The sequence below is a fragment of the Schistocerca piceifrons genome, chromosome 7, assembly GCF_021461385.2.
Source record: "Schistocerca piceifrons isolate TAMUIC-IGC-003096 chromosome 7, iqSchPice1.1, whole genome shotgun sequence".
Taxonomy (NCBI): Eukaryota; Metazoa; Arthropoda; class Insecta; order Orthoptera; family Acrididae; genus Schistocerca; species Schistocerca piceifrons.
The window spans coordinates 309,158,562-309,185,005 of record NC_060144.1 but is presented as its reverse complement, the minus strand read 5'-3'; the positions used below and the strand labels follow the sequence as shown (position 1 = coordinate 309,185,005).

The 26,444-nt window shown below is 42.7% G+C and overlaps 1 protein-coding gene across 1 annotated transcript in view; it reads left to right on the top strand.

Moving 5' to 3' along the window:
* Nucleotides 1-26,444, top strand: part of LOC124804644 (m7GpppN-mRNA hydrolase) — a 59,866-nt gene that overhangs the window by 20,791 nt on the left and 12,631 nt on the right. The window contains exon 5 of the mRNA XM_047264864.1: nt 6,487-6,619. Coding sequence (XP_047120820.1) covers nt 6,487-6,619 — 133 coding nt within the window. The remainder of the gene's footprint in view (nt 1-6,486; nt 6,620-26,444) is intronic.

Sequence of the window (26,444 nt, the reverse complement as noted above, 5' to 3'; positions counted from 1 at the left end):
CTCCGTAGGCACGCAATTTGATTAGAAGATGCTTGTGAGGAACGGTGTCGAAAGCCTTCCGGAAATCTAAAAATATGGAATCAATTTGACATCCCCTGTCGATAGCACTTATTACTTCATGAGTATAAAGAGCTAGTTGTGTTTGACAAGAATGATATTTTCTGAATCCATGCTGACTGTATGTCAATAAATCGTTTTCTTCGAGGTACTTCATAATGTTAGAATACAGCATATGTTCTCAAAACCTACTGCAAATCGACGTTAGTGATATAGGCCTGTAGTTCAGCAGATTACTCCTACTTCCCTTTTTGGGTATTGGTGTGACTTGAGCAATCTTCCAGTCTTTAGGTACATATCCTTCTGTGAGCGAGTAGTTATATATAATTGCTAAATATGGAGTCATTTTATCAGCATACTCTGGGAGGAACCTGACTGGTATACAATCTGGACCAAGGCCCTTGCCTTTATTAAGTGATTTAAGCTGCTTTGTTACACCGAGGATATCTGCTTCTATGTTTCTCATCTTGGCAGTTGTTCTTGATTGGAATTCAGGAATATTTACTTTGTCTTCTTTGGTGAAGGAGTTTCGAAAAACCGTGTTTAATAACTCTGCTTTAGTGGCACTGTCATCAGTGACTTCACCGTTGTTATCGTGCAGTGAAGGTATTGATTGTGTCTTGCCATTGGTGTGCTTTATGTATGGCTGGAATCTCTTTGGGTTTTCTGCCAGATTTCGAGACAGAATTTCGTTGTGGAAATTATTAAAAGCATCTTGCATTGAATTACGCGCCATATTTCGAACTTCTGTAAAACTTTGCCAATCTTGGGGATTTTGCGTTCTTTTAAATTTGGCATGCTTTTTTTTTTTTTTTTTTTGCAACAACGATCTGGCCCGTTTTGTGTACCATGGGGGATCAGTACTACCACTTATTAATTTATGTGGTATATATCTCTCAGTTGCTGTTGATACCATCTCTTTGAAAACATTCCACAACTTTTCTACACTTACATGATCAGATCGGAAGGAGGGAAGACTGTCTCTTAAAAAGACGTTAAGAGCATTTTTATCAGCTTTTTTAAATAGATATACTTTGCAGTTCTTTTTGATGGTTGTAGGTGTTACGGTATTCAGCCTAGCAGCAACTGCCTTGTGGTCGCTAATCCCTGTATTCGTCACAACACTCACTATTTGTCCAGGATTATTTGTTGCTGAAAGGTCAAGTATGCTTTCGCAACCATTTACGCTTCGAGTGGGCTCATGAACTAATTGTTCAAAATAATTTTCTGAGAAAGCATTCAGTACAATTTCGGATGATGTTTTATGCCTGCCACCGGCTTTAAACATATAATTTTTCCAGCATATCGAGGGTAGATTGAAGTCACCACCGACTATAATTGTATGAGTGGGGTACTTATTTGAAATTATGGATGAGTTGGACATTTAATTTCTGAACAAGCCAAACTTCTAGGCATAAAACATAATGCAATTATGAAACAGAATTGATTCATAATTGAGAGGCTTATTGATGTCGTTTATTTTGTGAGCAAGCAAGAGCTCGCATTAAGAGGAAATTTTGAAAATAAAAGTTCTGACAACAAAGGTAATTATCTTGAATTATTGGAACTTTTGTCTAGGCAGGAACTGTTTATTCGTTATCACATCCAGGTTCAAGGGAACATCAGACACAATTCAAAAATAATTAATAGAGTTGGTCACCAGTGTCATTAATGATTGCATTAAAGAAGAGTTACAGTCATTTGAATTTGTTGTTGTTGTTGTTGTTGTGGTCTTCAGTCCTGAGACTGGTTTGATGCAGCTCTCCATGCTACTCTATCCTGTGCAAGCTTCTTCATCTCCCAGTACCTACTGCAACCTACATCCTTCTGAATCTGCTTAGTGTATTCATCTCTTGGTCTCCCCCTACGATTTTTACCCTCCACGCTGCCCTCCAATACTAAATTGGTGATCCCTTGATGCCTCAGAACATGTCCTACCAACCGATCCCTTCTTCTGGTCAAGTTGTGCCACAAACTCCTCTTCTCCCCAATCCTATTCAGTACCTCCTCATTAGTTATGTGATCTACCCATCTAATCTCCAGCATTCTTCTGTAGCACCACATTTCGAAAGCTTCTATTCTCTTCTTGTCCAAACTATTTACCGTCCATGTTTCACTTCCATACATGGCTACACTCCATACAAATACTTTCAGAAATGACTTCCTGACACTTAAATCTATACTCGATGTTAACAAATTTCTCTTCTTCAGAAATGCTTTCCTTGCCATTGCCAGTCCACATTTTATATCCTCTCTACTTCGACCATCATCAGTTATTTTGCTCCCCAAATAGCGAAACTCCTTTACTACTTTAAGTGTCTCATTTCCTAATCTAATACCCTCAACATCACCCGACTTAATTCAACTACATTCCATTATCCTTGTTTTGCTTTTGTTGATGTTCATCTTATATCCTTCCTTCAAGACACCATCCATTCCGTTCAACTGCTCTTCCAAGTCCTTTGCTGTCTCTGACAGAATTACAATGTCAACGGCGAACCTCAAAGTTTTTATTTCTTCTCCATGGATTTTAATACCTACTCCAAATTTTTCTTTTGTTTTCTTTACTGCTTGCTCAATATACAGATTGAATAACATCGGGGAGAGGCTACAACCCTGTCTTACTCCCTTCCCAACCACTGCTTCCCTTTCATGTCCCTCGACTCTTATAACTGCCATCTGGTTTCTGTACAAATTGTAAATAGCCTTTCGCTCCCTGTATTTTACCTCAGCCACCTTTAGAATTTGAAAGAGAGTATTCCAGTCAACATTGTCAAAAGCTTTCTCTAAGTCAACAAATGCTAGAAACGTAGGTTTCCCTTTCCTTAGTCTTTCTTCTAAGATAAGTTGTAAGGTCAGTATTGCTTCACGTGTTCCTGTATTTCTACGGAATCCAAACTGATCTTCCCCGAGGTCGGCTTCTACTAGTTTTTCCATTCGTCTGTAAAGAATTCGTGTTAGTATTTTGCAGCTGTGGTTTATTAAACTGATTGTTCGGTAATTCTCACATCTGTCAACACCTGCTTTCTTTGGGATTGGAATTATTATATTCTTCTTGAAGTCTGAGGGTATTTCGCCTGTTTCATACATCTTGCTCACCAGATGGTAGAGTTTTGTCAGGACTGGCTCTCCCAAGGCCGTCAGTAGTTCCAATGGAATGTTTTCTACTCCGGGGGCCTTGTTTCGACTCAGGTCTTTCAGTGCTCTGTCAAACTCTTCACGCAGTATCATATCTCCCATTTCATCTTCATCTACGTCCTCTTCCATTTCCATAATATTGTCCTCAAGAATTTGTTGTAATGCTAGCAAATAAAACCCCTGGATGTTTTGTGTAAGTCACAAATGAGTGTTATTCTCATGTTTTGTACACAAGACAGTCCCACAGGAAGATTTATTGGTGTTCACAATGTTTCTGGTGACAAAACTGCTCAGGGTTTTTTAGAAATTATACCCAGTGCACTTGATGCTCGTGGAGTTCCTGACAAAATAATGAGCCAAACAAATGGTGGAGCCTAAGTAATGGCAGCTAAACATGAAGGTGTTCAAAACTTGCTTAAACAAAAATGTCTGTGAGCTATATTTTTGCACTGTTATGCTCATATACTTAATGTAGTGCTGTTACATTGTTCTAAAAATATCATAGCAGTTAGGCTTTTCTTTTACCAGTCTTGTGGCATTTCATTCATTTTTAGCACCTCCTCAAAGAGGACACAACTCTTAGAAAATAGAGGTTTCAGATTTCCTCAAACACGTAGTACATGCTGGAATTTCAATTCATGAACTGTTAAGACAATATATCTCATATGTTAAAAGACATTTCCCAAAATATCACCGTAGATAATGAAGATTGGGATGCAGAGTCACACAACAATGCTTCTGGCTTCCTTACCATTCTTAATAAAACTCAATTCGTTTTCGTGCTTTGCAGTTACAAAGATATATTTATAAATGCTGACTATCTGTAAGCACTTCTTCAGCACAAAATTTCAAATGATATTAGTATGTACAATGCCGAAATCAAGAAGCCATAAGTTTGTTAAAGGATACACACTTACAAGTATTAAAAATTGCCTTAGAAAAATTGATGCACAGATGTCCTGTATAATAAGATGTAAGGTAAGCCTACCCACAATTAATCCAATAGCTTTGCCACTGCTGGAAACACAGTCTGCTTGTTATGTACACTGGTGGAAAGGAGATGCTTAAGAAGAGTATGGAATTGGGTTTGCCAACAGTGAGAGAAGAACATCAATAGAACTACAAGGAGAGGACTGACAAGATAGGAGGAGGTGAAAGTTGGAAAGCAAGGAACAGCATCTACCCTGTTGAACATTCACACGATAGTTATGATGACACGATTCCTGACTCCAAGAATTAAATGTGGTTTAAAGGCTCCATATGCTGCTGTCAGAGATTGTAAACATTGTCTCACAGAAGCAAAGAGGGCCTGGGTATTTTCCTTGGGAATCCCCTTCTTTGAAGTTAGTGTACATCTTTTGCAAAGCATCAGTAGCAGCTGTTAGATTACAGGTGTAGATCTTGAATTGCCTGAAAACATGAAATTCAGCTACTCAACAAGGCTGGACTATAATTCACCTTCCTATTGCACTCTGATGCATTTGTAGTTTTCTGACATATGAAGACGATGCACTGGATGGATTCACCTGTCCAGCCTGCAGAAGATAGCATTGTGCTGTCATTTTTGATGAATCACACCCATTGCAGGGTTCAAACATTGAAGCTATTCTGTGAACAAATCTTGAAACATTCATCTTCGTCCATCATCTCGGAACTTCTGTAGCATCTGATGAAGTCCCACTTGTGGCCATAGCCAGAGTTCACATTGTCTTAGCGGTGGTTGGTGTGCAAGTTGAATCACACATACTGCTCTGTAGACTTCCTTTGAAATGTTTGTTGGGAGATCTGGATATTTCCTATGCACTGTTCCACATATGCTGTTAAGCTAAATCAGTGTCACTAGCCTTGCATAGACCTACGAGACAGGTTAAAATAGTCACTTCCTTTATACAATCACTCTCTGACCTGTAGCCATCTGACTACTTTCAAAACCTTACCAAATCTGGCCACTGGGTTGGACAACAAACACTGTAGTCAGTCTTTGCATCACCAACCAGTTTCCTTTGTAAACCATACAGGATCACAATTTAAAGTTAGAGGATAAGTACATACTCGAGAACTCTGTGGGTCAAATTTCTATTGAAACGAAACAAAGTTGATTCTCTTCTTATATCCCTTGCCAAGTCCACTTCCTTTGTTAGACTATACCATCAGCTAGCCACCTACCCTACGCTCTTTTAGGTGGGCTCTTCCTAAACAGTGTTTGTATGCTTGTTAAATAGCAATACCCACCTCAAAAACAGGTACAAGGCAAAGGGTTTCCCACGCACATGGAAGGGAACACACTTCTGAACACTTTATCAACTTTCCACACATAGAGAACAACCTTACTGATCCCTGACAATTAAATTACAAAATATACCTCCACACCTCAAAGAGTTCAAACTCGCTTCCTGCACCTTACCAGGGCTGCCGACTATCTCCTTGGTTTTGAGAGCGGCTCACAGCTCCACAACATTTTATTCACATGCATACGTTTTGGTCAGTATACCCCCAGAGCAGATAGCAGGTGCTGTGATTAGTTATTTACTGCTAATGCTCGTAAAGTTTTGCTGCCCTCCGACACCAACAGGAGTTTGTTCCTCAGAAGGGTACTATGGGATGCCAGCCATTCTGTGGGACATACTCTTCTTTGAAGACCAACCATTCAGGCTAGGCCACCACACATTAGCAACATTAGGGTAACCTAGCCCCCTACCTTACAGCTGGAGAACAGCTAGAGTCCCATGGACAGTGGCAAACCGGATTAATCACTGTTGCAGCAGCATGCCCTATTTTACAACACACTAACTCAACTTTGCTTAACACTGACCAATCCACTTGTGCAAGAGTGCGCTGATACATGTTTACACCATCTTTCTACAGTCCTAATCACTAAATGTTGATAGAATGTTCAACATGTTCTCAGTATTCGAGTTCATTCAGTACACTGTCTTTGGTTGATAAATTTTCCACAAACATTAGTGCATAATCTTATATGAGGGACAACCATACCCACAAGTAGACTTCTTGAATAATAACTGCTTGGTTGTTCTTGTGAAAAATTTATTCGTTGACTGGTTTTGTGGTCTAGAAGCCATATCTTCAAGCTAGAGCATGAATCCAGAATGGACAACAGTAACCTAATGATGTGACATCTCGGCTATGATACTGGCCATTAAATAAATTACTTACAAGAGCTGCCAAGCAGTTATTGTTAAGGATTAGTGCATAAGGAAGACCAGCATTCAAAAATAGAACAAATAAAACATAAGTTCTTGCTTCTTTTTCACAAACGTTTCAACATTTCAGGCAGACATACATGATATCCAGATGATTCGCCAACAGAAAAGCACTGCGGGTCCCCGTTCTCCATCGCACATTGTGCAGAAGAATGATAATGTGAGAGGACGGAAGGCTCCATTCAAAAGACAACTTTTTGTTGGTAAGTTATCTCGAGGGAGATAAATTTGAATTTGTTCTGCATTATATTCTTTAAGTGTGTCAAATAAGATGCATGTTGCTATTCTTGTCCTGGAATGGTTATTTGTGTACCTTCCAGTTATGAAGAAAAGAAATTAAACCATGTTGTCTCTCTGCTCTGTTCCTGATTAATGTGAACAAGATCTACATCTATACCCTACTAACCACCGTGAGGAGCTTGGGAGAAGGTATATTCCACTGTTCCAGTTATTAGGGTTTCTTTCTGTTCCATTCACATATGGAGCATGGTAAGAATGATTGTTAGAATGCCTCTGTCTTATCCTCATGATACCTGTGTGAGCAATATTTACGGTGTTGTTGTATATTGTGGTGTCACCGCCAGACACCACACTTGCTAGGTGGTAGCTTAAATCGGCCGCGGTCCATTTAGTACATGTCGGACCCGCGTGTCGCCACTGTGTAATCGCAGACCTAGCGCCACCACCAAGGCAGGTCTCGTGATACGAGAGAGCACTCGCCCCAGTTGTACGAGAACCTAGCTACCGCCCAGTTGTACGAGAACCAAGCTACCGCCCAGTTGTACGAGAACCTAGTTACCGACCAGATGTACGAAGCCTTTCTCTCTCATTAGCCGAGAGACAGAATAGCCATCAGCTAAGTTAATGGCTACGAACTAGCAAGGCGCCATTAGCCATACAGTGATTGTACTTAAAGTCTCCTGTGTATCGTCAAGATCGATGTACCACAATGATATTAAAGATAAGTATTAATCCTGCTCCGTACTTTTCTTCCTAACATTAATTACGTATCCTGTTCCAGTACATCACGCCCGTCTGCGTTAGTCTAGCTTGCCTTTTCAGCCATCTCAACTTCACGGTGTCGGCCCAGCTACCGACACAACATATATCCCTAGAGTAATCATTTAAAGCCGGTTCTTGAAACTTCGTTAATAACCTTTTTCAGGATAGTCTACGTCTGGCTTCAAGAGTGTCATTTCAGTTCCTTCAGTATCTTTGTGATGCTCTCAAATCAACTAAACAAAACTGTGACCATTTTACTGCTATTCTTTGTATATGTTCAATATCCACTGTTAGTCCTATCTGATACTGGTCCCACACACTTGAACAATATTCTAAACTGGCTCGCATGCATGATTTGTAAGCAATTACTTTTGTAGACTGATTGCACTTCCCCAGTATTCTACCAATAAAAAAGTTTACCACCTGCTTAACCCATGATTGAAGCTATGTGATCATTCCATTTCATATCCCTACAAAGTGTTACACCCAGGTACTCACATGAGTAGGTCAATTCCAACAGTGACTCATTGATATTATAGCCATAGGATACTACATTTTTTTTCATTTTGTACAGTGCAGAATTTTACATTTATGAACATTTAGAGCAAGTTGTCCATCTCTGCACCCTGTTGGATTCTTATCAGGATCTGCCTGAATAATTATGCAGCTTCTCTCAGATAGTACATCACACCAGATAACTGCATAATCTGAAAAAAGTCTGATTTTACTATTAATGTTGTCTGCTAGGTCATTAATGCATAACATGAACAGTAAGGGTCCCAACACACGTCTCTGGGGCACACCCAAAGTTACTTCTACATCTGACGATGACTCTCCATCCAAGATAACATGCTGTGTCCTCCCGACCAAAAAGTACTGAATCCAGTCACAAATTTCACCCGACACCCCATATGAGTGTACTTTTGACAATAGGTGTAGGTGCAGTACTGAGTCAAATGCTTTTCAGAAATCAAGAAACACTATGTCTAGCTGGTTGTCTTAATCCAAAGCTCTCAGAATGTCATGTGAGAAATGTGGGACTTGGGGTTCACACATTCGATTTTTTCAAAAAGCATGCTGGTTGGCATTGAGGAGGTCATTTTGTTCAAGATACCTCTTTGTGTTAGAACTCAGAATATGTTCTAAGATTCCACAACAAATCGATGTCAAGGATATTGGACTGTAGTTTTGTGGATCACTTCTACTACCCTTCTTGTAGACTTGTGCCTTTTTCCAAGAACTGGGCACCATTTTTTGTTCAATGGATCTATGATAGATTATAGTGAGAAGAAGGGCTGGCCCATCTGCAAATTCAGTATAGAGGCGGTATAGGATGAAGAAAAGATGAACAATTCTGTAATGTAGGTGTATGTTAAATATAACTTGTAGTTTATTGTTTCTGTGTTCACTGAATGACAAAAACTGGATTTATTAAAGCATGGTAGCTCGGTGATACGGCTGAGTAAAATCTCAAAATTCCAGCTGCACGAAGTTCTTACACATCCACAAGCTTTTGGGCGTGTGCTCCTCAGTCATTGTCAAGTGGTAACTGACTACTGTGTGGTTGCTGCCCACTTCCTTATATAGCTGTAGTGCTGGCTGTGGTGTCACATATGCTCAGTCCATTGCCCCGTGTTTCTGTCTTACATCAGCCATATTCACTGTACCATTTGATGACTGGGTACAACACAGTGCTGAGCTACACATTGCTGCTGTTATGGATAGTGGTATGCAGTACCCCAGATCTCTAGCAATACCTAATAATCTTTTATATATATTTTCATTAAGACATGCTGTTGATAGCTTGGTTATCTAGTTGATTTCATGTTCTGTTGGTCATTTGCATTATTTCTATCGTAATGATGTGGGCAGAGATAGTTGATGAGTAAATATATATAAAAATTTTTGTGTCTTTATGGTTGTATGTTGGTTGTTTACAGTCTACTAATGACCAGAATGGCTTAAATATTAAACTTAGTAGTAAAAATGAAAAATTAGTCTTTGAAACAACTTATGCTATTAACATTCATAAGTTGGAAGGGGGGATCTTTTGTGCTGTGCTACACGCACTGTTAGCTTTTAATTAAGAAGTTTTTTGCAGGCTAGAAGGATTTGTTGCAAAGAAACTATTTCAGTTCAACTTCAGAATTTGCTTCATTACCTGTGAGACATCCACAAGTTTGTTTGCAGAGAACCACTTTCTAAGTTCACAAATTGAGGGGGCAATAAGAACTTAAAGAAATTAACATTATTTTGACGATTATAAATTCCATTTGCTATCTAGGTACAGTGTACAGGCAATATAATGTATATGGAGTTAGAGTTCATTACAAACATTTATTTAGGTAAATATACTCCATTCATTATTGGTAATACTTTGAATAAGAGATCTTTAAAAATGTATCTGTGCATCAGGATACTACTTACCAATATTTGACCCTAATGTTGGCAAGACATCAGAACCTGGGGGAATTCCAGTTATATTTTATGTGAATATGGGGCAAAATTAGCTACTTTCATGTCTCATTTTTATTGAGAATCTCTTGTATGGTGAATAGTTTTGTGTGCCTGGAAAACAGGGCCTGTCACTCACATCACAATTACAGTCCAACAGTGCTGACTTTTGTCTGTTTCAGACTCATTCGGCATATTCTGAGCTCAAATGTTATGATGTTCCTGGAGGAAAACAAGCCTTTCCCAAAGAATCAATACAGATAAAGGAAAAACCACTTGTGTGAATCGCAGCTTGGTTCATTCATATAGATCTTGCACACAGTAGATGTACATGAACAGGTAGAATCAGTCTCCCTTCGACACTATACCACAGGATTGTACAGACTTGCTAGTAGCATGGGCCATGAATCCCACGCTGTGACTATATAAGTGCTGCAAGTTCAAAAGTAACTTGGCACGAGACAACTTATTGTTCCAAATTGGGATTCCCTTGCCCCAGTGCTAGCTAGACTGGGCACAAAAGAATTCAATTCCACAATGTCCCACTCTCACCTTTATGTGAGGAAATGAAAGATGCATGGTGGTGGTGATGGTGGTGATTCAAGAACAAACAGCGAGGGTCGGGCTGCCACCAGATCAATGGCAGGACACATGTGACCCACGGATCATGTTCTATGCATCACTGCTGCACCGTATAGTCAATTACTAACCAGGAGTGATCATATGAATTACCTTCTCAAACATGTGATTTGCTTGTGGAATATTTGTCTAGTAGAACTCAGTAAATTATTCTAGATAGGGACATGCTGCACAAGGGACAAAAGTTACGAGTGTTCACACCAAGGACAGACTTCTAACAGTCTTGATATAAATAATTTTTTTTTATTTTGTTTTATATACGAGAACATATCATTGGGCAATCATAAGAAATTGCAAAAAGACCTGTACAGAATATCCATTTGGTGCAGTGAATGGCTGCTCTCTTTAAATGTGAATAATTGTGAGTGAGTACCTATAACAAACGGTAAGAACCTGGTAGCATGCAATTAAAAATTTAGTGGTAAATATCTTGAGCACATCATATAGTATTAGTACTTAGGGGTAACAATAGGAAGCAGAATGAATTGGGTCGGTCACATAAACTCAGTATCAGTGAAAACAAATGGAAAACTTAATTAGTTGGTAGAGAGCTGAGAAAGTGCAATGCGCCTATAACAGAAATTGCATACAAGACAGTAGTGTAACCAATTCTTGAACCTTACTCCAATGTTAGGAGTCCTTCTCAGGTATGCGTGACAACAGACACCAAACAAATCACTAGACACACTGTCGGTGTTGTGATTGGTCGGTACAGTAAATTTAGAAAACTGTGTGGCCATTGTGGTACGTCCATCATATATTTCATGTAGGGTTCATGAGAAGAAGATGGAAAAATTAGGATGTGGACAGGCATTTTTCCCTCACTCAGTACGCAAACGGAATGGGGCAGAAAATTTTATAATATTGGTACAATATACCCTCCACTATGCGCCGTACAGTGGCTTGTGAAGTATAAATGTAGAGATAAATGTAATTACCAATGTTAAACATCTTTTTCCATATGAGAACAGCTGTCATTATAGTTTAGAATTGCAAATTATACTCAGATGACTGGTTTTGAAACAATATATTTTATCAATTTGGAAATCAGTTTAGATCAACTTTTCTTCATTTTCCGTAGTAGGAGCAAATATATTAAATTATAGTAACCTACAAAGTGAAACACATCCCTCTGCGGGTCCGGGGATTAGAATAGGCCCCAAGTATTCCTGCCTGTCGTAAGAGGCGACTAAAAGGAGTCCCTCCCCCTCAAGGGGGTAGTTAGCGCCTGCGTCCGGAGACGGACGGTTCCAAGACCTATATCTGCGGTCATTTTGGTTTTTCACTTCTTCTCGTTTCTTTCTTCCTTTGGTTGGTTCCTTACTTTGTTCTTCTCCATCTCACTGTCTTCCTTACTCTTTCCCTTGCCTTCTTCTCCTTGCCTTCTTCTCCTTGCCTTCTTCTCCTTGCCTTCTTCTCCTTTCTTCTTCTCCTTGCCTTCTTCTCCTTTCTTCTTCTCCTTGCCTTCTTCTCCTTGCCTTCTCTGGTCTCCGCCTCGGCGTTTGAGACATTCTGTCGTCTCTCCCCCTCTCTCTCTCTCTTCTTTTTCCTCTTCTTCCTTCCTCCCTGTGCACGCCTGAAGGCCGACCCACACGTTCGCACGCGTAGCCAGTGACGGGGTAATGCGTAATTCCCCGCCCTGGGTAGACAAGTAAGGCACACACGTACCCCCTGGTAAAGGCCAGGCCCAGGGAGGGGTGATTGCCTGAGCTGATACCTTCTGACCATGCCGATTGGTCCCTCCTCCTGTTTCTCGGGAGGTGTGACATGAGGTGTAAACATTCACGTAAGGCGGGAGTGCCCTCTGAGAGGGTCCCCACAAGGAAGGAGCACGCCATCGGAGACGCTGGCAATCATGGGGGATTCCTCCGCAATGGATTTCTCTTCTTCTTCTCTCTCGACTTCTGCCCATAAATGGAAACTTGACCAGCCACCAGTGACAAAAGTACTAACGCCTGCCCCACAGTTCCCCATAGTTTCTCGATCTGAGGACGGCAAGGCTTTTTCCTCTGTCAATCCTTTCGTTATCCAGAAGGGCGTAGATGCCATAGCCGGATCTGTCAAGTTGTGTACCAGGTTGCGTAATGGTACCTTGTTACTAGAAACTGAGAGCGCCTTTCAGGCACAAAAACTGCTTCGGGCCACACTCCTGTACACATTCCCTGTCCGGGTGGAGGCTCACCGCACTTTGAATTCGTCTCGTGGTGTGGCATATACTCGATCACTCGACGGATTGACTGACGAGGAGTTTCAGTCTTTCCTCGCTGAGCAGGGCATGACGGCTGTCCATAGGGTCATGAAAAAGGTCAACAATGACCTTGTACCGACCCGGACACTTTTCTTGACCCTTGATAGTGTTCAGCTGCCGTCGCGTATCGAAGCGGGCTACGAGGTTATTTCTGTTCGCCCCTATGTCCCGACACCTATGCGCTGCTACCAGTGTCAGCGTTTTAATCACACTCGGCAGTTTTGTTCCAATGCAGCTAAATGTGTCACTTGTGGCAGGGATGCCCATGAGGGTGACTGTCCAACTCCGTCTCCTCGTTGTGTGAACTGTCAGGGTGACCATGCAGCGTCCTCCCGCGACTGTCCCATCTACAAGGAAGAACGCTGTATCCAAGAAATTCGGGTCAAAGAGAAAGTGTCCACCTCGGCTGCTCGCAAGCTATTTGCTAGTAGGAAGCCCACGCTGCTCCCAGCGGGAAAGTACAGTACTCTCCTCGCCTCTCCTCGGACTACCAAGGAGGTGGCGACGCAGACATGCGATCTGACCTTCAGCACCACAGTCGTCCATTCGGCCAGTGCTAAGATCGCGCGGTCAACATCTCCTCTTCCTCCCATCACCCCTCAGACACAAGCACCTTCATCAGCTTCTGCCAAGACGAAGACCCAGAAGTCAGATGCACGGGCCTTCAAGAAGGAACCGTCCCGTGCAGACTTCCTACGTACCTCAAACTCCCAGCCGTTGACCAGTACTTCCACTAAACAACCTTCCAAGAAGGCTCATAGGAAGCACAGTTCTCCTTCTCCACCACGGCGCATTTCTTCTCCTGCGCCACCCAGCGGTTGCCGCCCCAGACCGTCATCCATTTCGCCTGGCCGCACCGCTGGTAGCCGAACATCTGGCCGTCCACCGGCGGAGGAAGCTCCTCCTCCCGGCCATCTTAATGAGATGGCCGATGAACCTACAGAATCAATGGACGATGACTGTCCGCCTACTGATAGCGGCGGCAGTGCTTGCTCGAAGCCAGGCCCTCAGCGGCCTTCGAGGTGACCCCTTCTTTCATCTTCCTTTTCTTCTCCCGATGGCACTTATTCACTGGAATATTCACAGCATTCGCTCCAACCGAGAGGACTTGAAGTTGCTGCTCCGCTTGCACCGTCCGCTCGTCGTAGCCCTCCAGGAAACGAAGCTACGCCCATGTGATCACATTGCCTTGGCACACTACACCTTTGTGCGTTTTGACCTACCCCCTGTGGTAGGTATTCCGTCTCATGGGGGGGTTATGTTGCTGGTCCGGGATGATATTTACTACGATCCCATAACATTGCACACCGGCCTGCAGGCAGTTGCCGTCCAAATTACTCTCCCCACTTTTACATTTTCCATTTGTACCGTTTACACTCCATCGTCGTCTGCCGTTACCAGGGCAGACATGATGCAAATTATTGCTCAGCTACCTGCACCATTTTTGTTAACTGGAGACTTCAATGCCCACCATCCCCTTTGGGGCTCTCCAGCATCCTGCCCGAGGGGCCCCCTGTTAGCAGACCTTTTCAACCAGCTCAGTCTTGTCTGCCTCAATACTGGCGCCCCTACTTTTCTTTCGGACACATCTCACACCTATTCCCATTTAGACCCCTCTATATGTACTACCCAACTTGCACGCCGGTTTGAGTGGTATGCCCTTTCTGATACATATTCGAGCGACCACTTCCCGTGTGTCATCCATCTCCTGCATCATACCCCCTCTCTGTGCTCAACTAGTTGGAACATCTCCAAAGCAGACTGGGGGCTCTTCTCTTCCAGGGCGACCTTTCAGGATCCAACCTTCACAAGCTGCGATCGTCAGGTCGCACACCTCACGGAAGTCATTCTCACTGCTGCGGAATATTCCATCCCTCACACTACTTCTTCTCCACGTCGCGTACCGGTCCCCTGGTGGACCGCAGCATGTAGAGACGCTTTACGTGCTCGTCGGCGTGCTTTACGCACCTTTAAACGCCACTTTACAGTGGCGAATTGTATCACTTATAAACAGTTTCGTGCGCAGTGCCGTCGTATTATTAAAGAAAGCAAGGAAGCCAGCTGGGCTGCTTTCACAAGCACCTTCAACAGTTTTACTCCTTCTTCTGTTGTCTGGGGTAGCCTGCGCCGGCTATCTGGCACTAAGGTCCACTCACCAGTTTCTGGCTTGACGGTCACGAATGACGTCCTTGTGGCCCCTGAGGATGTCTCCAATGCCTTGGGCCGCTTTTTCGCAGAGGTTTCGAGCTCTGCTCATTACCACCCTGCCTTCCTCCCCCGAAAACAGGCAGAGGAGGCTAGGCCACCTAACTTCCGCTCCTCGAATTGTGAAAGTTGTAATGCCCCTTTCACCATATGGGAACTCGAAAATGCACTTGCCCGGTCATGGTCCTCCGCTCCAGGGCCTGATTCTATTCATATTCAGATGCTGAAGAACCTTTCTCCTGCGGGTAAAGGTTTCCTTCTTCGTACTTATAATCGCATCTGGATTGAGGGACATGTTCCCGCATGCTGGCACGAGTCTATTGTTGTACCGATTCCTAAGCCGGGGAAGGACAAGCACTTGCCTTCCAGTTATTGATCCATCTCGCTTACCAGCTGTGTGTGGAGCGAATGGTTAACTCTCGTTTGGTTTGGCTGCTCGAATCTCGGCGCCTAGTTACCAATGTACAATGTGGATTTCGTAGACGCCACTCTGCTGTTGACCATCTGGTTACCTTGTCGACCTTCATTATGAATAACTTCTTGCGGAAGCGCCCGACTGCGGCTGTGTTCTTTGATTTGGAGAAGGCTTACGACACCTGTTGGAGGGCAGGCATTCTCCGCACCATGCATACATGGGGCCTTCGCGGTCGCCTCCCTCTTTTTATTCGTTCCTTTTTAATGGATCGACAGTTCAGGGTACGTGTGGGTTCTGTCCTGTCAAACACCTTTCACCAGGAGAATGGAGTGCCACAGGGCTCAGTTTTGAGCGTCGCTCTCTTCGTCATAGCGATCAATCCAATAATGGATTGCCTCCCAGCTGATGTATCAGGCTCTCTTTTCGTGGACGATTTTACCATCTATTGCAGTGCGCAGCGTACATGTTTCCTGGAGCGCTGTCTTCAGCGTTCTCTTGACCATCTTTACTCCTGGAGTGTCGCCAATGGCTTCCGTTTTTCTGCCGAGAAGATGGTCTGTATTAGCTTCTGGCGCTACAAAGAGTTTCTCCCACTGTCCTTACGACTCGGTCCCGTTGCTCTCCCATTCGTGGAGACAACAAAATTTTTAGGTCTTACATTTGACAGGAAACTTAGCTGGTCTCCGCATGTGTCTTATTTGGCTGCCCGTTGTACCCGTTCTCGAAATGTCCTCCGTGTTCTCATGGTATGTCGTGGGGAGTGGATCGAACCGTCCTACTTCGCCTATATCGGTCGATCATCCGCTCAAAGCTGGATTATGGGAGCTTCGTATACTCCTCTGCACGGCCGTCCATCTTACGCCGCCTCAAATCCATACAACATCGGGGTTTACGTCTTGCGATCGGAGCGTTTTATACTAGTCCCGTCGAGAATCTTCATGCTGAAGCCGGTGAATTGCCACTGACCTACCGGCGCGATATACTGCTTTATCGGTACGCCTGTTGGCTACTGTCAATGCCTGACCACCCGTCTTATCGTTCCTTTTTTGATGACTCTCTCGATCGTCAATACGGGTTGTATGTCTCTGCCCTGCTACCCCCTGGAGTTCGCTTTCATCGCCTCCTTCAACACCTTGATTTTTCACTCCCTGCAACCTTTAGAGTGGGCGAGAGCCACACGCCACCTTGGCTCCAGGCTCAGGTTCGCGATCACCTTGACCTCAGCTCACTCCCAAAGGAGGCTACCCCCGGTTCGGTATACCACTCCCGTTTTGTTGAACTTCGTTCGAAGTTCATTAATATGACCAACATTTATACAGATGACTCTAAGACCAATGACGGGGTCGGTTGTTCTTTTATTGTCGGGGTACAAAGTTTCAAATACCGGCTCCATGGCCATTGTTCGGTCTTCACAGCTGAGCTCTTTGCCCTCTACCAGGCTGTTCTTTATATCTGCCGCCACCGACATTCTGCTTATGTCATCTGCTCCGATTCCCTGAGCGCCGTCCAGAGCCTCAGTGATCCATATCCGGTTCACCCTTTCGTGCACCGGATCCAACGCTCTCTTCAGCAGCTGGTGGACGACAGTTCTCCGGTTAGCTTTATGTGTGTTCCTGGCCATGTCGGTATCCCTGGGAACGAAGCTGCAGATTCCGCGGCCAAGGCTGCGGTCCTCCAGCCTCGGACAACTTCTTGTTGTGTCCCTTCATCAGATTGTAGCAGGGTCATTTGTCGGCGCATTTTATCGCTGTGGCATGCCGATTGGGCTGCACTTACGGACAACAAGCTTCGGGCCTTGAAACCTCTTCCCGCGGCTTGGACGTCCTCCTCACGCCCTTCTCGGCAGGAGGAGGTAGTTTTGGCCCGGTTACGAGTTGGACACTGCCGGTTCAGCCATCGCCATCTGCTGACGGCTGTGCCGGCGCCGTTCTGCCCATGTGGGCAATTGCTGGTGGTCCGCCACATTTTAACATCCTGTCCGGATTTTACTACACTGCGTCTTGATCTTGGCCTGCCATGTATTCTCGATGCCATTATAGCGGATGATCCAGGAGCAGCTGCTCGCGTTCTTCGTTTTATCAACTTGACAAACCTGTCTAAGGACATTTGATTGTGCTGTTTTTTTTAATCCTATGCCTGTCAATCTTTTATCATGTTTTCCCTTTGAGTTGCTGTTTTAAACTTGTGCCTCGCAGTGCGTTCCTAACGTAGTCTGGGCGCTAATGACCGTTGAAGTTGTGCGCCCAAAAAAAAAAAAAAAAAGAGAGAGAGAGAGAGAGAGAGAGAGAGAGAAGTGAAACATACTATCGTACGTTAGTAATAGCTTATTGCTAAGGATCTACACACATTAAATAAACACATATTAGCTTCCTGCTGTGTGATGGTTAAGCGTCAACCAGTAGCCACACAAATACAAAGGCAAGGAAGCAGAGTTTAGAGATGCAGGAATGATGGAGTTTGTGACAGTTGTGCAGAAGGGGAGTGTGTTTGCATTTATGCAGAGCTCAAGACACTTCAGGTAGTTCTTTGCTTTACCATTTGTCTGCTTTTTCATCTCGCAGAAAGACTAGCTGTGTAAGCCACTTCCCCTGGAAAGAGCCCCCAGGTTTCACAGCAACGTGTCTCCCACAGTGTCACTCAGCACAAGGGTTCCAAATCTAGAATGATGTGTCCTATATTTGAATATGTATTTGCCAAGATCTAATGATGATTCTTATGTTATCAATAACTCGTGTGTAAGTTTCGGAAAGAATAAAGTCCTACAAAAGTTAGCAGAATACACGAGATGGATAAAATAAACTGATTATACGACCATAGCAGCATGGGGGACATCAAACTGAGCAAAATTTTCCAAATAACCGTAGGTAAGACCACCGCCGTAGAGCTGTGGGATAAGGCCACAGTCAGTCAGTGATAAATGTGTGAAACTTGACCCAATTAATACTGGTTATGCCAAAGAATGTAGATACTAATTACATTAGCTGAAGATTTTTGTTTCATATGCCAACTAGATCCATAGGTGATGAAGAAAGTGAAAGAATGTGTGATGAGGTAAAGGACATTATTAAAGTAGTAAAGAAAGATGAAAATTTAATTGCGATGGGTGACTTGGAATTTGATAGCACGAAAAGGAATAAAATGAGAGATAATAGGTGAACACGGACCAGATGGAAAGGAGTGAAAGAGGAAGTTGTCTACATCTACATCTACATCCATACTCCGCAAGCCATCTGATGGTGTGTGGTGGAGGGTACCCTGAGTACCTCCCTTTTATTCCAGTCTCGTATTGTTTGTGGAAAGAAGGATTGTCGGTATGCTTCTGTGTGGGCTCTAATCTCTTGACTCTTCGGTGAAGGTATGTTCTCGAAACTTCAACAAAAGCCCATACCGAGCTACTGAGTGTCTCTCCTGCAGAGTCTTCCACTGGAGTTTATCTATCATCTCCGTAACGCTTTCGCGATTACTAAATGATCCTGTAACGAAACGCGCTGCTCTCCGTTGGATCTTCTCTCTCTCTCCTATCAACCCAATCTGGTACGGATCCCACACTGCTGAGCAGTATTCAAGCAGTGGGCGAACAAGCATACTGTAACCTGCTTCCTTTGTTTTCAGATTGCATTTCCTTAGGATTCTTCCAATGAATCTCAGTCTGGCATCTGCTTTACCGACGATCAACTTTATATGATCATTCCATTTTAAATCACTCCTAATGCGTACTCCCAGATAAATTATGGAATTAACTGCTTCCAGTTGCTGACCTGCTATTTTGTAGCTAAATGATAAGGGATCTATCTTTCTATGTATTCACAGCACATTACACTTGTCTACATTGAGATTGAATTGCCATTCCCTGCACCATGCGTCAATTCGCTGCAGATCCTCCTGCATTTCAGTACAATTTTCCATTGTTACAACCTCTCAATACACCACAGCATCATCTGCAAAAAGCCTCAGTGAACTTCCGATGTCATCCACAAGGTCATTTATGTATATCGTGAATAGCAAAGGTCCTATGACACTCCCCTGCGGCACACCTGAAATCACTCTTACTTTGGAAGCCTTCTCTCCATGGAGAATGACATGCTGCATTCTGTTATCTAGGAACTCTTCAATTCAATCACACAATTGGTCTGATACTCCATATGCTCTTACTTTGTACTGTGGGGAACTATATCGAATGCCTTGCGAAAGTTGAGAAACACGGCATCTACTTGGGAACCCGTGTCTATGGCCCTCTGAGTCTCGTGGACGAATAGCGCGAGCTGGGTTTCACACGACCGTCTTTTTCAAAACGCATGCTGATTCCTACAGAGTAGATTTCTAGTCTCCAGAAAAGTCATTATACTCGAACATAATACGTGTTCCAAAATTCTACAACTGATCGACGTTAGGGATATAGGTCTATAGTTCTGCACATCTGTTCGACGTCCCTTTTTGAAAACGGGGATGACCTGTGCCCTTTTCCAATCCTTTGGAACACTACGCTCTTCTAGAGACCTACGGTACACTGCTGCAAGAAGGGGGGCAAGTTCCTTCGCGTACTCTGTGTAAAATCGAACTGGTATCCCATCAGCTCCAGCGACCTTCCCTCGTTCGAGCGATTTTAATTGTTTCTCTATTCCTCTGTCGTCTATTTCGATATCTACCATTTTGTCATCTGTGCGACAGTCTAGAGAAGGAACTACAGTGCAGTCTTCCTCTGTGAAACAGCTTTGCAAAAAGACATTTAGTATTTCGGCCTTTAATCTGTCATCCTCTGTTTCAGTACCATTTTGGTCTCAGAGTGTCTGGACATTTTGTTTTGATCCACGTACCGCTTTGACATAAGACCAAAATTTCTTAGGATTTTCTGCCAAGTCAGTGCATAGAACTTTACTTTCGAATTCATTGAACGCCTCTCGCATAGCCCTCCTCACACTACATTTCGCTTCGCGTAACTTTTGTTTGTCTGCAAGGCTTTGGCTATGTTTATGTTTGCTGTGAAGTTCCCTTTGCTTCCGCAGCAGTTTTCTAACTCGGTTGTTGTACCAAGGTGGCTCTTTTCCATCTCTTACAATCTTGCTTGGCACATACTCATCTAACGCATATTGTACGATCGTTTTGAACTTTGTCCACTGATCCTCAACACTATCTGTACTTGAGACAAAACTTATGTGTTGAGCTGTCAGGTACTCTGTAATCTGCTTTTTGTCACTTTTGCTAAACAGAAAAATCTTCCTACCTTTTTTAATATTTCTATTTACAGCTGAAATCATCGATGCAGTAACCGCTTTATGATCGCTGATTCCCTGTTCTGCGTTAACTGTTTCAAATAGCTCGGAGCTGTTTGTCACCAGAAGGTCTAATATGTTATCACCACAAGTCGGTTCTCTGTTTAACTGCTCAAGGTAGTTTTCAGATAAAGCACTTAAAAAAATTTCACTGGATTCTTTGTCCCTGCCACACATTATGAACGTTTGAGTCTCCCAGTCTATATCCGGCAAACTATAACATGGTGGGGAAATCTACTCGAAATATTTTCCAAATTATCCTTCAGGTGTTCAGCCACAACAGCTGCTGATCCAGGGGGCCTATAGAGACATCCGATTACCATGTCTGAGCCTGCTTTAACAGTGACCTTCACCCAAATTGTTTCGGATTTCTGTCAATTTCCTTCGATACTATTGCACTTCTTATCGCTATAAACACGCCTCCCTCTTCACTGTCCAGTCTGTCTATGCGGTATACATTCCAATCTGAGTTTAGGATTTCATTACTGTTTACGTCTGGTTTCAGTCAACTTTCTATCTGTCTGATTGAATTTTGAGCAGAGCATAATTTAATCATTGTTAACACTAGGTTTCAGAATCGTGAAAGAAGGTTGTGTATGTGGTAGTGATAGGAGACACTGGAAGGTTTCAGATTGATAATGTAATGGTAAGACAGAAATTTAAAAACAAGATTTTAAACTGTGAGACATTTCCAGGTGCAGATGTGGTCTTTGACCATAATTTATTGGTTATGAACTGCAGATGAAAACTAAAGGAATTGTAAAAGGTAGGAAATTAAGGTGGGACCTGGATAAATCGAAGGAGCCAGAGCTTGATGAGATTATCAGAGTGAGCTTTAATCAATGCTAGACTGAAATAGTGGAAAGGAATATGATAGTTGATGAAGGGATAGCTTTGACAGATTAAATAGTTAAGGCAGCAGAGGATCAAATGTTCGGGAGGAAAAGAAAAAAACTTGAACGACTAGAGGTAGGATGTTCTGCCGAAATGATCAGCATTTCAGTCACCTCGGTTGAGCATGCATCTGTTGCCTAGCAGGCACAGGGTCCGTCAAGGGCCCAGATAACTTGTTCCATGCATGACGTCATTGATGCATGTAAGGCACAACTAGCATCGTATGGTATAGCTGCCCATGCTGCATTCACATGGTTCTGGAGTTCATCTGTGGTAAGTGGCATTGGGTCACAGCAGTGCAGCCACCTTTTCACCATATTCCACACATTATCGATTGGTGACAGACAAGTCTGATGATCTAGCGGACTAGGGCAAAATGTTGACATCCTGTGACATCAAGAAGGAACGTGTTTGTGCAGCAACGTGTGATCGTGCATTGCCCTGCTGAAAAATGGCATCTGGGATGCTGTGCAGAAACGGTATGGCTACAGGTTGCAGGATCTCATTCATGTTTGTCAGACTCGTCACAGTGTCCTGGACACACACCAACTGCAATTTGTGGTTGTATCTGCTAGCACTCCACACCATAAGGCCTTGATTTGGCACTGTATGTCGCAAGTAAATGCAGCGACTATGATGCCGCTCCCCTTCTCTGCAGTGAACCAAAATGTGGCCATCATTTTCAAACAAAGAGAACCTGGACTTGTCGGGCAACGCTATGTGATGCCATTCCTGTCCCCAGTGACATTGTTCTATACACCATTGCTGTTTAGCATGTTTCTGCACATTCATCAAAGATATGCAGAGAAATGTATGACGCACACGTAACCCATGCAATAACAAACGGCAACAGATTGTCACTCTTGATAGTGTAAGAAATGTTCCACTGTTGCAACAGAGCCGAGGAGGATGCAGAACTGTCCTGCATTGCCATTCGGATGGGGTGTCGATCCTCTTGGGAGTTGTTCTGGGTGGTGCATCTGACCCATCTTGTCATGTTCTATGGCCTCACGTGAACCATTCTGCACACACCCATTACACAGCCGAAACACTTCATCCCACATGAGCAGCAATTTCCCAGATGGATGCATCGCATTCTCTCATGCCAGTAATGTGCCCTCTTTTGTAGATGGTGTTGCGGCACGATATCGATGTCAACCTCGAACCCACAGGCCGACATAGTTCAGATGCTAATCATATCTGCAGAACATACTAATTTACACATCTTGTGAATATGAATGCTTTATCTCTTGTTGTTCAATGTGTTCTGTTTTTTCGGAACATGAGTGTAGGTAGAAAGAGAAAGCCAAGTAGAAATCCTAGATAATGCAGGAGATACTAAATTTATCTGTTGAAAGAAAAGACTATAAAAATGTTGCAGATGAAGCAGGTGGAAGGAAATACATAGATCTAAATTATGATATTGTCAGAAAGTATAAAATGCTAAGCAGGAGTGGACGAAAGACAAATGCCTGGCTGCAGATGAGACCTTTGCAGAAAAGAGAAGCAGCTATTTGATTATCAAGATATAAGATGGCAACCCAGTACTAAGCAAAGAAGAAGGGAATGCTGAAAGATGGAAGGAATATACAGAGATTCTATATAAGAGCGAACATGAGGACAACATTACGGAAAGAAAAGAGGTAGGTGAGTATGTGTTGGGAGACATGTTACTGTAAGAAGAATTTGACAGAGCACTGAAAGAGTTGAAACAAGGCACTTAGAGTAGACAACATTCCCTCAGAATTGTTGGGATCCTTAGGAGAACCAGCTATGACAATATCATTTCACCTGGTGTGCAAGATATATGAGAAGGAGGAATTAACCTCAGCAGGTGCTGACAAGTGTAAATACTACCAAACCATCAGTTTAATAAGTTATGGTTGCAAAATATTGACACATTCATTTTATACACTAAAATGGAAAAAGCAAATTTGAGGAAGATCAGTATAGAATCCAGAGAAATATAGAACATAAGAGGCAATGTCAACTCTATGCCGTGTCTTAGAAAATAGGTTGAAGAAAGGCAGACATACATTAGAGAAATTGTAGAATTAGATAAAGCTTTTGACAGTGTTGACTGTGAAATCTCCGTTCCCTTAAATAACATAACTTTCACAAAAAAAAATCCAAACATGTGAAATATTTCACAGTAATTTGAGTTTTTGGTAGTGCCCTTCTACTAAGGCCAACATTAATGTGGAACATGATATTTTCAGCAGGAAAGGCAAGTTTAGAAATGAATAAGCCTGTTTATACTTGTCTTCATATGAAGACAGCAGTAGATTGGTGTTGTTGTCTAGTAGAATTCAAAAGCTTCATTAGTTTAAATGATAAAATGGCTTCTATCCCCTTGGACAGTCTTAAGTTCCTGTTTGTTTATGCTTGGAGCCGACAGTCGTGGTATTGAGTACACATTGTACTGTGCACAGCATCTTGTGCAGTGGAGCACAGCAATCACAGCAGCAGCTTAGTTAAACGAAATCACTCTACCAGACACACCCAGACAAATTTCCACACACTCATTGCTGATTGGCTGTCATTTTGCAGCTGTAGATCCACAGTGGTGCATTTCCAGCTATTGGTTATTTGGAAAATTTTGCTCAATATACGTCCATTACACTGCTCTGACTTTATTATTAGAATGCTTTCCTCCATTCTGTACGTCATAGTGCTCTGATAGAGGGCAGTAGCAAGAACACACATCCAGGGTTTCCAGTGTCCTAGAAAATGGGGTAAACTCAGGAAATTTCATTGTTCTAGAGAACTTGGGGAGTTTCGGCATTTTGCTCAGCCCAAAAACCATGAAAAAGGCAGAGTACTCAATTTTCTTATGGGCAGAGTCATTTGCTTGCCTTCAGTTTGCCTCAGTGCAGCACGGTGCTCATCATTCATCTTCGGATTAGTGCTGTGTGACCACCCGCCACTGGTGGTTCTGCATCCGCACCCCTTCCCCTTGCTTGGACCAAAGCAACAGCCAGCCAGCGTGGCCTGGCTGTAGCTGGCTGATCCCAGTGTAACTGTATGAAAGTTTGCACGCTTGTCGCTGCAATGTGTCCATGCTTTCCTGGTTTGTTGCTGTGCTAACGTTTTGTGCATTTGTGACTCAATGTGACCTGCAAGGAGCTGGTATAGGTTTAATTTACATCTGTTCAGATGTAAGTATCGCTTCGTTTCCTGACACAAAGTGATGACAAAGATGTGTCCGTTTAGGGGCTTTGCGGCCTATTCATATCCATTTACTTTGAACAAAGGATACTAGGGTGTGATATCTTTGCACACAGTATGTTGTTTTGGATGTGTGCAGAAAAATTACTATTGTAGATGCCTGCAGCTATTGATCTGATTGTTGCTGTATAATAACTATCATTATGGAACTTTAATGGCAGGTATAAAATAGTGACATTATAATACTAACAAGCAAGCATTGGGCTTTTGGTGTTCACGGGTTGGTTAAGTTACAGTTGAGCTAACACATTTCGTGGGAACGATGTAATGCAGGTGACCAGTGGGAACTGTAGGATTAGTTGGCTGGGGCAGAAGAGGTGACTCTTTGCGTCATTTCTGTGCACATTGATTGAAGATTCCAAAGCTGCTATGGGTCTTCGTTGTCATAAACTTACTTTCAATTACATGCCTACAAGGAAATATTAATTGCCCTCTTCTCCACCTAGTCTTCAAGGGATGTAGGTGACTGGATGTTAAACAGTACAAAGTGCAGTCTTTCCAGATTTTTTTATTGTGCCACTAATAATAACAATTTTTTTCCTCTCTTAATTTTCATCTACATCTAGTAATTGTGTATATGTATTATATGCCCAAATCTTTCAAAATATTGTTCAGACCTTATTCCATGCAAAATTATTGTTGAGAGGAACATTTTCAATCTGCTCACTACAAGAGGGCATTTAATTTTACTGGAAACTTGCTTAATTAAAAGTAACAAATAATTGATAATTATACTACAGGGTGATTTCATCTCAAATCATACGTCATGTCAACTCATGGTCATGAATTTCTCTGGAAAAAACATGTATTAAACCTCTATATCAAGTGTTAAGGGGACCACACCGTGGTTAAAGTCGGAAAAAAAAAATCGATTTTCAGTTTTCATCATATTTTGATAGATTAAGTTTTTATTTAAGTACTCTGAAAAGGATTTTGCTGAACAAAATTTTTTTGAGCATTTAAAGAGCATTTTCCTATCACCTGTGTTTGTGTGCCATGCCCACTTTTCTGTCACCTAGTTTTATGCATATATTTTAGATCTTCATATCCCCTACATTGCAAGTTAGGTATATATACACAATTTTTTTTTAATTTAATTTAATTTTTTTTTTTAACTCTCGAGTGCGCTGGCTATCCTTCGAATGAAACGGTCGGTATTCTTTTGTTTCTGCTGTTTGTAAATAACACACTTTCAAACACGCAGTTAGTTTTGTTCAAGTGTGATTGTGAGTAGTTGTTATACTTACGTTTGCAGTGCTTGTTTACGTGTGTTTTGTTGTTTATTGAAGATGACGAAATGTAAAGGCATTTTCAAGAAACGACAATTTAGAGGAAACAAGTTTAGAAAGCTTTCTGTACAAGAGGTTATGTCGTCTGGCAACGATGTTTCTAATTGTAATTCTGCAACAAGTGCATCATCAAAGAAGCTCTCACCATTTCAAGAGAGTTACAATGAATTTACTGGTTGGTTGGTTGGTTGTTTTGGGGAAGGAGACCAGACAGCGAGGTCATCGGTCTCATCGGATTAGGGAAGGACGGGGAAGGAAGTCGGCCGTGCCCTTTGAAAGGAACCATCCCGGCATTTGCCTGGAGCGATTTAGGGAAATCACGGAAAACCTAAATCAGGATGGCCGAACGCGGGATTGAACCGTCGTCCTCCCGAATGCGAGTTC